The following is a 15046-nucleotide window of genomic DNA, read 5'->3' as shown; positions in this document are numbered from 1 at the left end:
GGGGCATGGGGCACGTGTGGGTCTCGCTAAGTCAAGCACTGCTTGGTGAACTGGGCACACAGCCGCACTTACTGAAGACAGTGGGCCAGACCCCCAGCCCTGGGCTGGTGCCACCTTTAGTTGCTGGCACATCCTTCCCCGGCCAGGGCAGGGCTGAAGGTCAGGACTGCTCTGCTCCCCAGGAGCGTGACAGAGGCCCCGTGGCACTTGGTTCCTAGCCTAAGTAGGAATTGGGCTCTGGGTTGCCAGGATGTAGGGAAAGGTGGGCCTTGCTGTCTGGGCCGGGGTTCCTGTGAGCATGTCCCAGGACGTGACAGCTCCCAGGGGGTTGTCCACAAGCTCCTGCCCTTCCTCCAGGACTGGAACTTGCTGGAACCAGGGGTCAGCTGGGCCTCATTGGAAGGCTCTGACCATGAGGAGTCTAGGCCCAGTTGCTTTAGAAACTAGTGGGCTCCATTAACAAGGTGTTTGCTCGGTCTTGGGCAAACAGCCCTGGGGCTCCACAACTGGTGGACGGAACAAACCCTGCCTGCCTCAGTCCCACTGGGTAGGAGCCCACCTGCCTGGGAGAGGCCTGGGAAGGGCCCGCGCACCAGCCCCGGGTCTGAGCCCACACTGCTGCAGGGTCGGCTGCTGCTCCATGAGGGTTCCCTACAAAATCAAGGTCTGCTCTGTGGCGAATATTTCTGTCTTCCATGAACATGACCAGCCCTGTGCTTCTGAACATCCTGGAATAAACCGTATCGCAGGCTGGTCTAGAGCAACAAAGAAAGCTGGCCAGGCCATCTGGTGCCCACTTTATAGAAGAGAAAAGTGAGCTGTGGGTTGGATAAGGCTCCTGGGGTCCTCAGCTACAAAGGGAGGGACAGGACACCCGGAGTCCTCAGCCTCAGCCAGTGCTAAGGTGGAAACTTCTCCAGGATCTGGAGTCACAGGAAGCAGCCCAGCCTGGCTCCTCTGCACCTGACCTCTCATGGAGCCGCGGCTGCATCTGTCAGTCACTTGTCTGTTAGTCGCTCAGCTGGGAAACGGGGCAAAGGTCCACTTGTTGGTTGTTCGTGAGGGCACCACAGGCAGGAGTCCCCATCCCCCCAAACCAGGCTTGGCACAACCAGACAGCCCAGTACTGGTCCCTGCCACCAAGATCTGGCCAACCCCTCTGGCTGGCAGAGAACAGGGGCCCACCACAGGTGGCGTTTGTCCAAGTCTCCACTGAGGCACTGGAGAGGCTAGGATGAAAACCCCGTGTCTACCATCTGTGAGCTCAGAGCTCTGCTGGGCAGCTGTGGGCAGGTTTTTGACCCTCTGAGCCTCCCATCCTCCCACCTACAGTTGGTCTGAGAGAGCAGTCCTGGGCAAAGGGTGGGCAGGGAAGTCCAGGCTTCGTGGCCCCAGGTCAGGGCCAGCAGCGTCTGCCCAGCACGGAAGGGTGTGGCCAGGGAGGCAAGGGGAGCCAGTGCTGTGGTCCAAGAGGCTGCAGTTATTCTGTTTATTCGGATGGCCAGCCTCCAGGGCAGGTTGCTCTGCTGCAAGCAGGAGTTAGGGTGGGATGCAGGCTTGACAGATGTTGGAGAAACAGGCTCCTGGGGCTGGCCTGCCCTGGGTGGGGTCACTGCTGCAGGGGTCCTGGCTGTTCCTCGGGGAGGGGCAGGTAATTGGGGTCCTCTTCTGGGGCATCCAGTAGCAGCTTCCTGTGGGGAGCGGCCCCGGTTGAGCTGAGGCCAGCGTGGGTCCACGGGGAGTTAAGAGCTGTCTGAGGGAGGGCAGCCGCAGGGCTGTCACCTCCAGTACTCACAGGAAGCCGGGGGTCAGCAGCAGCCTCTTGCCTCCAGGCTGGTTGGGAAAGACATCTTCCAGGAAGTAGTAGATGTGACCCACAGCAATCCCTGTGGGAGAGCGGAGGACTGCCAAGGCCACTGCCTCCATGGTCCAGAGCCCAGGGCCAGCACAGCCTTGTTCTGGGCTGCCATGTGCAGCTCTGGAGGCCGAGTCAGGCCCAGAGAAACCTCAGGCCTCAGAGCATGAGTGCCCAATGGCCTGCACAGACCGCCAGCCCAGGATGGGGCTGGGGTTGGCCCTGAAGGACAGTGTTCCAGGACCCAGGACCTGAGAACAGCGGAGTGGGCGCCATGGCGGGAACGCTGACCTACCCATCCCACCCCAATCAGGACTCACACAAGCATCAGCAGATGAGGCCTGAAGATGTGAAACCTGTAGGCCTGCTGGCTTGTTCAAGGGGCTATAAGACTAGAGATGCTGGAGGTAGGGGGACAGATGAGAGGTCCGGGGGGAAGGGGAGTGGGGGGGGGGTCTGGCAGAACAGCCAGCTTTGATGGGCTGGATGGACAGGCAGGCTCACCCAGCAGGTCCACGAGGATCGAGTTGCCCAGTAGCATTGAGAAGCCCATGAGCGCCCAGGGCAGGAATGGCGCCTGGAAGGTGAGGAGGCCGAAGAAGTTGACCCTCACTTGAGGGCTGCGGCGGCTCCATACGTACACCAGCATGGCTGTGAGGGCCTGGCCCAGGAAGAACAGGCTGCCCAGGAGCCCCAGCAGCTGGGCCAGAGTCAAGGTGCTAGGAGGCCCTCCTCCGGTGCAGGCCTCAGCCCTGCCCAGGGCTCCTCTGATTTGCTAGATCCCCGTTCCCCGCCTTCAAAGTGTGCCCTTCCCAATCTAAGGCCACATGTGGCCTTCAGGCCCCACGTGATCTGGCCCTGCCTGTCCACCTCACCCCAGCCTCCCAACACTGCCCATCCTCGCCGGTTTCTCCTGCTGCTGGCATTCAGGGCTCAGCCCCAAGCCCCCCACCTGGCCGTCCTGCACATCATCCTGTGGCGTGGGGTTTTTTGTTGTTTTGTTGTACAAACCTGAAGATCTAGCTTTGGCACCTGGGGCTGAGCACACCATGCACGCTCATCCTAAGCCAGAGTAAACCTCCGTCCCTCCCGGCCTGGGCACTGACGTCGCACCCCAGGACCAACACAGGCTGGGCGCAGAGTGCCTGGCCTGAGGCCCGGAGCCCGGGAAGGATACGATCATAAGGACGCCCCCAAAGAGAAACATGAAGACGAAGTCAGCCGTGCGGCCGCGGAAGGAGCCCTCCTCCAACATGCGGCAGTAGCGGAACCTGCGGCGTCCGTATAGGAAGTGCCACCGGGCAGGGTCTCAGCTTGCCCGCGCCCTCCCGGCCGCCTCAGCCCGCAGGCCCGCCCACTCCCCTCCTGGGTCCGGCAGGCACAGGATACACGAAGAGCATGTTGAAGAAGAAGCTGAATCCCAGGGGCCCGAAGAAGAGGAAGTTGGTGAGGAGCCTCCAGACCTGCGAGGGGCAGGCAGTCAGGCGCGGGGCGGACAGGGCTGGGCCAACAGGGAGCAAGGGCGGGGCGGCCTCACCTGGAACTTCCGGAACACGAGGTGCGGGTTGAAGTAGAGCTGGAAGGGGCTCAGGAGCTCCAGCTGCTGCGGAGCCAGGGGAGCGTCAGGTGCGGCCCGCGGGATCCAGCCCTAACCACCGCGCACCCCTCCCGGAGTGTAACCATGGCGACGCCCGCCCGCCTAGGAGGCTCACCACGGCAGCTGTGGTCAGGACGCAGGCCGCGGTGTAAGCTCGCGTCACCGCCGGCACCTGCAGGAACTCGGCCGCCAGCCCCCGCCACGCCATTGAACCTCCTCAGGTACACGTGGCCCCCACATCGGCGCGCTCTTTAACCCGCCTCCAAGCCCCGCCTCCCCGCCTTCGACCAATCCGCGTGGAAGACGCTTTGTGCCCAGGCCGTTGGGGTGGGGCCTGAGGCTAGATAACCAGTAGGAGGAGGAAGCGGGAAGTTGGGGGCGGGACGGGAACGGGGCGGGTGGAGGCTTTGGGCCAATGAGCAGGCCCCGCCGTCGAGCACGTGGCGGTTGTTGTGATGGTCGCAGCGCGCGCGGGAGAATGTGCCGCCAATGAGGAGCTGGTGGCTTCTCAGCAAGCGGCGGGGAAGACCAATAGCGAAGGCCCACGGGGCACTCTAGGGCGGGGCTAAGATTACTTGTTAGTGGAGAAAAGACGGATCCAGGCACCGCCGCACTGGAAGGGGCGGGATATGGAGTGTGGGCGGGGCGGGAAGCCAGAGGCCGGCCGTGCGCTCTGGGGCCCACACTGGCCTGGCCCGCGGTCCTGACAGCCAGAGATGGTGCCACTTCACCCACAGCAAGGCAGGCGCCGGCAGCATGCCCACATTTCTCCGCGCGTCCAGGGCCTCGCTAGAACACGCCAGCCCCTGTGGGGAGTCTTCCTGCGGGCCCGCGGGAGGAGGGGCCAGGTTGGGGACTTGCAGACCCCCTGGGACCCGGGGATGCCAAGATGGGCTGGAGCAAATGGACAGGCTGGAGAAGGCCTCATTATTTTGGTGGGAAAGAGAACTCCATTATTCATTCTGATGAAGGAAGTCAACTGTTTGGCCAGCCGTGGCTCCGTGGTTGAGCGTGGACCTGTGAACCAGGAGGTCACGGTTAGATTCCTGAACAGGCCGTATGCCCTGGTCATGGGCTCGATCCCCAGTGGGCAGCTGATCAATGATTCTCATCATTAATGTTTCTATCTCTCTCTCTCTCCCTTTCCCTTCCTCTCTGAAACCAATAAAAATACATTTTTAAACTTTTTTTTTTAAGAAAGTCAACTGTTTATTGAGCACCAAATGGGTCCACCAGCAGGTAAATGGAGATCTGTTCTGGCCTCACTGCGTTTGTGTGACATCCACCTGGGAAAATCCAAGTGTGGTGTTGGGGAGGACGTGGGAATGATTCATCAGGAAGTCCACGGCATTTGTAGCGCTGGGCCTGTGTGGAATGTCCAAGGGGCACGGCTAGACCGAGAGAAGAGAGGCCAGGCTGGGCAGAGAGAGAGGCAGACCCAGCTGGGAGGCTGGGAGTGTCGGGTGGGCAAGAACCCAGCCAGGAAAGGGCTTCGGAGGCAAAGCAGTGCGAAGGCCCCGAGCCTGGGGAGGGCCTGTGGGACGCAGCTGTGCCAAGCTTCCTGGTGGCCAGGATACTCGCAGGCCGGAGGGAAGGAAGGTGGACAGACCAATGTGCCTTCATCACCGTGGGGACCCCAGCCTTAGATGCACGTGTGGAAGGCGAGGGATGCTCTGGACGGGACCCGAGGTCCCCGAGGAAAGTAGACTGGGGAGTACCAGCCGAGAAGGTTCTCTCAGGTGGATCCCAAGTGGAGGGACCCACGAGGGCATAAGAGAGGTCCCCTGGAGCGTGGCTCAAGGAGCCCCCCACTCCGGAGGAGACGCTGGGAGCACTGGAGGGAGATGTTCATTTGGTTCAGGAGGGAAGAGAGAACTGGCTGAGACAGCAGGAATGGGACCAAGGAAGGGGCTGAGAGCCCCCCCTCCCCACCCCCCCAGTCAGCCTCCCTTGTCCAGCGAAGCAGGCCAAGGTCATGTTCGAGGTGGGCTGGACAGAGTAGATGCCATCAAGGTGGAGGCATGGCAGCAGGGCGGGGATCCAGGGCCTCTGACGCCAGGGCGGGCACCTCCCTGTCAAGCAGGAGCCAGCGAGGGAGGGAGCCAGCGAGGGAGGTCGGATTTCTTGTCTGCATGGGGAAGGGGAGGTTTTCCTGCCTCCAGGCACTTAGCAGGCGCTGGCTGGCTCTCCACTCAGGGTCAGGCTGGGGTAACAGAAGGGGCTGTCATCATCAGCAGGGGGGTCTGTCTCTCCTGAGACGGGGCTGATAAGGCAGGCGCCCCGTTTGGGGGTGGAGAAACACATTCCTGGAGCTCAGGGTGGGGGCAGCCAGCTGGGCCAGACATCTAGGGAGCAACTGCTGGGTTCTACTGCAGACGCTCCCTTCTCAGAGCTTTGGGAGATCCTCAGATAGGGAAACTGAGGCCCAGTAGGAGGCAGAGCAGGGCCTGGGGTCCAATCCAGGCTTCTCCTGTCCAGTCTCCAGGCCTAGGCCAGGCAAGTCTGGAGACACCAGGTCTACTTCTTCTCTGACCCTCTGGCACCTTTAGACAGTTATTTATGGAAAGGGGCCCTGGGTACCACATGTTCCCAGGGGCCTAGAGACGAAGGCAGGCCGTGTGCTGGATGCTAATTTAGCTGTCTGTGCTAAGCCTGCCGGCTGGGCCACCTTCTCTCTCCTGTGCTGAGGGCTGTGGCAGGAGGAGGCCTGTGTTTCCTTGCCAAGGTGACAACGGGCTGAGTCCCAAGCTGTCTCTCTGGCCTCGTGAACCTGCCTGCTGCTGCAGAGCAAGGGGCCCCGGGATCCCCAGGTCTGGAGACACCCAGAGGACCCCTAAGTCCCCTGTCCAGGTTGTCCAGTGCCTACAGGCAGTACAGCACCCCCGAGTGCCCACCAAGCCTGCCTTCCTCCTCACTGGCGAGGAGAGACCCTCGCCAGCCGGTGACTATCCAGAAACCTGGACCACCGCTGCCCCACTCCCAGCCCCACATCGAAGCTGATGCTCCCATGGAACTCTCCAGGCCTTCCCCTCCCCTCCAACACACCTCATGGCCACCACCACCGCTCATTCGGGCTCAGCCTCTCGCTTCTGGGACTGGCCCAGATCTCTGGCTCATTCATTCATTCATTCATTCATTTTCCTCCTATCAGCCTAGATGTTCTATTAAAAGAGGAGAGCAAGTCCAGCCAGCATAGCTCAGTGGTTGAGCATTGACTTCTGAACCAGGAGGTCACGGTTCGATTCCTGGTCAGGGCACTTGCCTGGGTTGCGGGCTTGATCCCTAGTGGGGGAAGAGCAGGAGGCAGCTGATCAATGATTCTCTCTCATCACTGATGTTTCTATCTCTCTCTCCCTTCCTCTCTGAAATCAATAAAAATATATTTTTTAAAAATAAAATCGCCCTAGCTGTTTTGGCTCAGTGGATAGAGCATTGACCTGCAGTCTGAAGGGTCCTGGGTTCGATTCCGGTTAAGGGCACCTACCTCAGTTGAAGGCTCAAGCCTCAGCCCTGATTGGGGCGCGTGTGGAGGCAACCAATCAATGTGTCTCTCTCACATTGATGTTTCCCTCTCTGTGTCTCTCCTCCTCCCTTCCACTTGCTCTAGAAATCATTGGGAAAAATATACTCAGGTGAGGATGAACAAAAAATGAAATAAATAAATAAATAACATGTTTTTTTAAAAAAAAAAAAAAGAGAGAGAGAATAAACCTGATTTTTAAAAATACAATAAAATAAATGAGAGGAGAGCAAGGGAGGGTGGTAGAAATGCCTCCTATCCAGGAAGCCCTCCCTGAAGGGACCAGAGCCCATCTATCTTCTGTGAGGCCCACACACTTAATGTTTAAATGTCATGTATTCCAAAGGCAACACATGCCTGTGGTAACAAACCAGGAGAATCAGAAACCAGGTATTTTTGTGTCCATGTTGGAGGCGGCTGCATTTTCCTTCTGACGACACATGGTACCCCTTGCTGGCCCTGAACATCATCCAGGGCCTTTCTTCAGGGGCTGTGAGCTCTGTGCCCACTCCCTTCCAGCACATGGACCCCCAAACCCACGGTGGGTGGGCCTCTACTGCAGCTTCAGCCAGCCCCTCCCGGGAGCAGCTGTGTGGCCGTTGGCCCTTCCTGTCTAGGCCATGGGATATTTTTAGCACCGAATCCGGAACCCACTCGGCAGCAGCTGCTTGTGGCCGAGTGCAAGAATAACAAACGATCCAGGTGGGCTGCGTCAGGCCTGCGCAGCCGAGTGGGCGACCTGGGCCTGGCCCTCAGCCTGGTAGCAAAATCTGGACTTGGCGGGAATCAGGGGGCCTCTGGGTGGTATGGGCAGGAAGGAGGCAGAGGCTGAGTAGGCGTTAGCCAGACCCACCAGGGGAACAGCATGTGCAAAGGTCCTGAGGTGGCATGGAAGGACGGGGAAGGCCGGGGCCATGAGAAGGAGCTGCGTGTGATGTGAGGCTGGAGAAGGCTGGGACCAGGCCGAACAGGGCCATGCAGGCTGTGGCCTCTTTCCCCAGGCACGTGACAGACGGAGTGAGTGGGTCAAGGAGGTGAAGCCACAGACCTTAGCACTTGGCAGAGAGAGGGCCGACACATGGGAGAGGCCCGGTTTGGGAGGGAGACCACCCACTGGTTTGGGGCAGGCCGAGTCTGGGGTACAGTGGGGACATGACCGCCTCAGGGGAGCGCTCCCTGGCCCCCCAGTCCAGTCCCCCCAGCTCCTTGCCCCCTGTGGCTCTTGCCATGCCCGCAGAGGCTCTGTGCCATGTTCTCTCTATCCCTGGCTGCTCAGTGCTGGGCCCAGGCAAGCCGCAGACCTGGACTCCAGGGCTGGATCGGCAGCCTCAGGCGGGTGGTGGGCCCGGGCACTCCCCACGCCCCTCCTCCAGGGCAAGGGGCCAGTTGGAAGAGTCCCTAGAGTTTCCTCCAGCTTAAAGGCTGTCCTCCACGGCGGGGCATTGGAGACTTCTGGGCAGGGGTCCTTCCTGAGACAGCCATGGCTGACCGGCCCCTCAAGGCCAGTCTCTGCTGTGAATGGGCGAAGGCCTGTGAGGGAGAATGGACTTGGGAAGGACTTTCTCCCGAGCCTGTGTCCTCGCCTGCCTCCTCCCGAACCCGAGCTGTCACCTGCCCGGGGTCAGGAGCACCCATGGAAGCCCGAAGGGCAGGGCGGGAGGCGCTGGGGCTCCCCTGTCCTGCAGGAGCCCCTCCTCTGGCCGGGGGGACTCAGACTCTCACGCTAAGCAGGGAGGGGAGCTTGACTGGCGAGTGGTCCAAGGACGAAGACCCACAGGCCCTCTGAGGGGCTGCCAGGCAGGAGGCTCTTGACAAAGACAGTGGTAGAACGGGAAGAGGAGCGGGCACGCTGGGCAGGGAGAGTGGCCTGAGCCAAGGTGTGGAGGCAGGAATGAACTCTGTCTCATGGGGGAGGAAGGGCCACTTCCAGGTCCGACGCATGCCCGGGTGGCCGGCTCGATCCCCAGTGCGGGGTATGCGGGAGGCAGCCTAGCGATGATTCTCTCTCATGATTGATGCTTCGCTCTCTCTCTCTCCCTTCCTCTCTGAAATCAGTAAAAATACATAAACTTTTTAAAAGGCTCTGCTCCCCTGACGCTCCTCTGCTGAGCAGCTCCCGTGTGAGCTTCAGTTTCACTGTCTCCGACCCTTGGTGCCTGGACGGGATGCTCCCTTCCCAACCCCAGCGCCAGGTGAGCCTGAGCCTCCCACCAGCCTCAGCCACTGCTCCTTACTCCCACTCCTGCTGTGGCCACGGCCAGAGTGTCAAAGCCACCGCAGCCTGGCCCGAGTCCCGTGTCCAGCGGGCCTCTCCCTCCCCCGCCTCAGCTATTTTGGGGCTCAGCACGCGGCTGTGTTTTGGGAGAAGCAGATGATCTGCTTGGCTGACTCAGCCAATGGCTGGGCCGGAATGTGAGACGCGGTGAGAGGCCTGCGAGTCTGCAGCACACGGGGCCTGGGCAGGGTGGCCCTGGGGTGGCCCCTGTGGAACTTGAGGCCACACTGTCCTCCGGTCTTCCTACTCGCCACCTGCTGGCCAGGTTAGCAGGCAGTTCTGACCTGAGGCCGGGCAGGGACCTGGAATGACAGGGGCCACTACTCTGGGAGTCCCTCCCTGCCCAGGACTAGTGACTTGGAGCTCTGGGCAGGTGGATGGAGAGGATCAGCGAGGTCCAGGGTTCACGCACCTCCCACCTGGTGTTCATCGCCGACATACCCGCCAAGCAGCCCAGGCCCTGCTCACACAGCCGGGGCGGGTCCTCCCCATGCCAGGTGCCTCAGAGGGATTAGTGGCCTCTTTAAGAAAACAAATGCAAGATTAGGTACAAAAGTGACTGTATTCTTAGAATAAGAATAAAACAAACGTCAAGAACCTGGCTGGCATGGCTCAGTGATTGAGCATCGACCTATGAACGGTTCGATTCCTGGTCAGGGCACATGCTCGGGTTGTGGGCTCGATCCCCAGTGTGGGGCGTGCAAGAGGCAGCCGATCAATGATTCTCTCATCATTGATGTTTCTATCTCTCTCTCTCCCTCTCCCTTCCTCTCTGAAATCAATATTAAAACGAAAAAAAGTTCATAAAAGCTGACAAATACTACCCCAAATCATAACATCCAGAAGAAAATGACCTCCCTGGTCTAAAGGCTGTGGCTGGATGCCCACTGTGCCCAGGTCAGGCAGGGGTTGGTAAAAGAACCAGCACGCCTTCACCAGGCCCCTGAGATCCCCTCTGTATAGTGGAGGAAACTGAGTCTGGGGTGTGGGGAGCTCTTGGGGAAGGGGTGAAGGTGGGCCCAAGAAGGGATGAGCTGCCTGCTCAACTCCATCCCAAAGGCTCACCAGGTGGCCCAGCCAGGAGGACCGACTGCTGGTGTCCTCCCCTCTCCCCTGCCACGGGCCCTGCTTGGGGGGGCCTCCCCCCAACCATGGAATGCAGGCATCAGCACTTCAGACTCTGGACTAACCGCCACCCCCCCTTTCCCTTCCAGATGTGGGTGCAGCTGTATTTTTAGAACAGCCAACCACGAGGACATTCTTTCCTTCTAATTAAGAGGACTGCAAGTCTCCTATCCGCAATCAGCCCCATTATTCAGTCCTCAGATATCAAAGGGTGGTCAGGAGGGGCTGCCTCAGCTGGTTGTGGGTTGGGTTTCTTTCTTTCTTTTGAACCATTAAGTTGGAAATGTGACCCAGAACTGGAGTAAATGCCAGCGCTGGGGTGGGGGGAGGGCAAAGCAGGATTCTGGGTGGAGCCTGCAGGAGCTGCTCCGGGGCCTTGCGCCCTGCACCCCTGCTTGGGCTGAGGATGCCCAACGAGGATGTAGCCCACCCGAGGGTAGGCTCTGTCCGGGCATCAAGAGAGGGCCTGTGCCTGCCCTCAGGTTGCCCAGTGCTGGAGGGTCAACAGGGGGCTGTTGGCACAGACTCACAGGGGGCTGAGGGCACAGTGCCCACGAGGTGATGATGTCCTCATTTTACAGGTGAGCAACTGGAGGCTCAGTGCCGGGAGCCGGTCCATGCTTGCTGCTTCAAGGGACCTGGCATATATGGCATACTGTTCTTAATATGTTTGCTCACCTTCTTGGCGCTGTGTTTTAACCAAGGTCTCCTCTCTGAGAAAGGTTGTTTCCCCAGGTAGGGATTTTCCCCTGAAGTTAGGGAGGGAATAAAACCCCTAACTAAGTGCCAGGCGGGTAATTAATCACTTTAACTGTGAACAATCATGCTTAAGCTACATAATCTTTACTCCTTGGAATGGAGATAAGAAACGCCCTAACCTTTGGAATAGAGATTGATAGGATTGGAATCAACTGGTATAAATACAGATGTAACAAGACAACAGGACACAGAACCTAGACACAGAACCTACACAGAACCTAGAGACAGAAGAACTTTGCTGGAGAGAACATGGCAAAAGATCCTGGACAGAAACTGGCCACAGAACCTAGAGACAGAACCTAGCGAGAGAACCTGGCTGAAGATCCTAGAGACAGAACCTGGCTACAGAACCTGGCTAGAACATGGCAAGAGAACCTGACTAGAACCTGGTGACTGAACCTGGCTGGAGAACCTGGACAGAACCTGGCTGGAGAACCTAGCGAGGGAACATGGCTACAGAACCTGGCTGGAGAACCTAACAAGAGAACATGGACACAGAACCTGGCTGGAGATCCTAAACAGAACTTGGCTGGAGATTGTGACTAGAGATCCTGACTAGGCTGCTGATCAACTGAACACTGTCTCCGTGTCATTCCTTCTTCGCCGACTCCGTCCACACCTTTGGGGACCCCTGGACCTGCTGGGGTTGGATCCCAGCAGCTCAGAGAGAGGACGTCCCTGGTAGAACTGCAGGAGCCTCTTTGGTGCCGGCTGCAGCCGGGCCGCTGGGCTGGGTGGCAGCTCACCGCCCACTCTGGTGGCCTGGTGCCCAAGGTCAGAGGCCTCCCGACCTCCACCAAGGCATGCCTGGGGAGGATCCAGGTGTGGGGCCAGGCTGCCAGTCAAGTGGGAGGAACAAGGTGCAAGCAGGGCCTTTGAGCAGCTTGCCCATGGAGCCACAGCTGACAGATGAGGAAACCGAGGCTGAGAGAGGCAGAAGCAGCCCGGAGCAATTCAGCCTACTGGTGTCAGGTGCTAGGGACCCCATTCTGCGCTAGGGCCTACCCGCCACTCACCCCAGTGATGGGCCGGCCTGCTGTGAGGCTGGGCCTGGAGGTGATGCCAGGGGCCTTGAGTCCAGCCTGAGCCCTGGATGCAGGGGGAAGGCACCTACCGAGACCGCGTCCCACCCCCCATGGAGCAGAGGCATGGTGGGTCTGGACGCCAGGCCTCCCAGCCTACCTGGCGCCTAACCGGCTGGCTGCGCTGGACAGAGGAAGTGCAATCGCCTGCGGCGGCTGGAGCGGGGGCACTTGAGCCCGGGGCTGCGGGGACAGCCCTCCACTGCGCTGGGCAGCGCTGGCCCTGGCCCCTTTGTTCCCCGGGGAGGCGGCGGCGCTCGGCGGTACAGACCCTTCAGCGCCTGGGCTTTGTCGCCCCCTCGTGGCCGGAGCCGGTCTCGGTGGCGTCTGATTAATTGCGGGGAAACTGAGGGGTGCGCGTGGGGGGTGGAGTCTGGGGGCACCGAATGGGACTCCCGAGGATCTGAAGACCGAATCACTGGGACGCCCCTCGCTCGAGCCCGGGTCTCCAGGCCCGGGTAACAGCAGAGGCATTTTTAGGCCCCGGGTCGGGGAGGCGGACCCCCACTTCTGCAGGTGTAGGGAGCAGAAGAGTCGGCCGGCCTGGGGGTGGGGACACACTCGGTGAGAGTCAGCGCCAGCCGCTCGGCGGTATTATTTTTGGGGGTGAGCCCTGCCTCCTGCTGAGTTCCACGGGCAGAATCCTGTCGCTCCCGGGCCTCAGTTTCCCCATCTGCAGAGTGAGAGGCCCTCGCGTGCAGGAAGGAGCATGGGGGCGTGGCCTCTCACGACGAGGGAGGGGTGTCAGCACCCAGGACTGGCCACTGGCCACAGGCCACGCAGTCCCTGAGCAGCTGGTGGCACGTCACCCCTCCTCCCCCGACCCGCCCGGGGCTGGAAGAGGCAGTGGCTGTCCTTTCAACACGTCCCCGACTCCTGGGTGGCCTGGCAGCGCCCCGGGGGTCAGGCAGGCTCCGGCCCTCACCCGCCTTGTATGCTGCTGGATTTGGAAATCTGAGAAAGACCAGCTCCGATTCGCAGCAGGGGGGTTGCAGGCAGGTGGACGCGGGCACAGGCTTGACCTTGTGGAGTCTCATGCTTGACCTCTGCAAAGGAGGCTGAAGCCACCCACTTGTGAGTTGAAAGATTAACAGCACTGGGTCCACAAATACAGCCATGACTTCCAGATACTCAGGTTAATATTTGCCGAAGAGAAACCTCAAGCTTCCCAGCTTGAGGATAATTTAGGGAAAACCCGCCTACCAGGGGGACTGGGCCAGCAAGGTGCCCAGGTGGCATTTCAGGGAGAACCAAGGAGGAGGGGAGGGCAGGCCTGGATGCCCATAGCAGTGATCCTGGGCGGGGTGCATACAGCGTGGCAGGGTCCTGGACGCAGAATGTTAAACCCAGTTCTGAATTTGGCGTTTATCATCCCATGCACACCCTCTAGTTTTTACTACATGTGTATATATTCCCGCCCAATGTAAGACATAAGCGTGGCTTGGAATATTTCCAAATTAATATAAAGGCTTTATCGTCTATGAACTTTTCTACATCTTTATTCACACGGCATTAGGGTCTACCTGTGTTAATAAGGTTCCTCTACTTCATTTCTCTTCCCCAATGAGTGGCCTTGGAATGTATAGTAACGATTTATTTCTCTATTTTCCTGAATATTGACATTTGGGTTGTTGTTAACAGTTTTCTGACAGAAACAATGTTGCCTTTGTGAACAGAAGTTCTTGAGCTTGGGATTCAGAGTGTCTCTGAGGCAAACCGGGGAGTGGGGCTTCAATTTACCAGAGACGCCCAAAGTGCTCTCCAGTTACGGCACCAATTTATAGTTTCGTCAACCATACGAGCATTCCAGCTGCTTCTGCCCACCTTAGTATATTACCAGACTCAAACTGCCAGCCCGTTGAGCATGAAACAATCCACTATTGTGTTTGCAATTTGCATTTCCTGATTGCTAATAACAAGTGAGCATCTTTTTATTCGTTGCTGCTGGTTGCCACTTCAGTTTCCTCTTCTGTCAATTCCCTGTTCATAGCCTTTGCCTCTTTTCTTTATTGATATGTAGGAATTCTTTATGTATTTTGACGACAACTATACTTCGTTGGTCGTGAGCTTGTGGACACCTCCTAGTTGGTGGCTTTTATCTCGCTCTCTTTTTTAAAAAGTTATTTTAGAGAGAAAGGGAGAGGGAGAGAGAGAATCATAGGCACATTGACCAGGGGATTGAACTGAAACCTGGGCATGTGCCCTGGCCTGGAATCAAACCCTTGACTCTTTAGTGCACAGGATGAGGCTCCAACCAGCTGAGCCATACCAGCCAGGGCACCAGCTGGTAGCTTTTAGCTTCACCTTTTTATGGTGTCTTTTAACACATAGTTTTAATTTTTTTTTCAATCCTCACCCGAAAATATTTTTTCCATTGATTCTCAGAGAGAGTGGAAGGGAGGGAGGCGAGGGGGACAGGAAGGAAAGGGGGAGAGAGAAACATCGATTGGTTGCATCCTGCATGCGCCCTGACTAGGCCAGGGATTGAACCTGCAGCCGAGGTACCTGCCCTTGACCGGGAATCGAACCCGAGACCCTTTGGTCCTTGGGCCAATGCTCTAATCACTAAGCCAAACCAGCCGGGGCAATAGTTTAATTTTAATGATATTAAATCTTCATAAGGAACCCGTGTGGTTTATCCTTATTCATCCTGAAGTTATAAAGGTATTCTTTATTTTCTTCTAAAATGTTTAAACTTTGCTTTTTTGCAGTAGATTTGTGTGTCCCTGGAATAATTTTTTTTTTGGTATGGGGTGAGGCAGAGATCCATTTTCATTCCCCTCCCCCCCCACACACGGATAATCAGTTGTCCCACTACCAGTTGTTAGCCCAC

At 58.3% G+C, this 15046-nt stretch overlaps 1 protein-coding gene across 2 annotated transcripts; it reads right to left on the bottom strand.

The window, feature by feature from the left end:
* Window positions 1–1460: 1460 nt before the first annotated feature.
* On the bottom strand, window positions 1461–3748 carry DERL3 (derlin 3). Of its 2 annotated transcripts, none has more exons than XM_059676712.1 (7): window positions 3568–3748; window positions 3393–3455; window positions 3245–3318; window positions 3033–3126; window positions 2360–2555; window positions 1796–1886; window positions 1461–1691 (listed from the first exon to the last, which is right to left on the bottom strand). In XM_059676712.1, exons 1-7 carry the CDS (start codon window positions 3658–3660, stop codon window positions 1610–1612), a joined length of 693 nt encoding a protein of 230 aa, XP_059532695.1. In that variant the 5' UTR covers window positions 3661–3748; the 3' UTR covers window positions 1461–1609. The 2 variants fall into 2 exon arrangements, with proteins under 2 accessions (XP_059532695.1, XP_059532693.1); XM_059676710.1 differs by having other exon boundaries at window positions 3393–3458; window positions 3568–3745.
* Between the last annotated feature and the right edge of the window lie 11298 nt (window positions 3749–15046).

Source organism: Myotis daubentonii, chromosome 19 (assembly GCF_963259705.1).
Source record: "Myotis daubentonii chromosome 19, mMyoDau2.1, whole genome shotgun sequence".
NCBI classification, from domain to species: domain Eukaryota; kingdom Metazoa; phylum Chordata; class Mammalia; order Chiroptera; family Vespertilionidae; genus Myotis; species Myotis daubentonii.
This window is presented reverse-complemented; position numbering and strand designations above follow the sequence as displayed.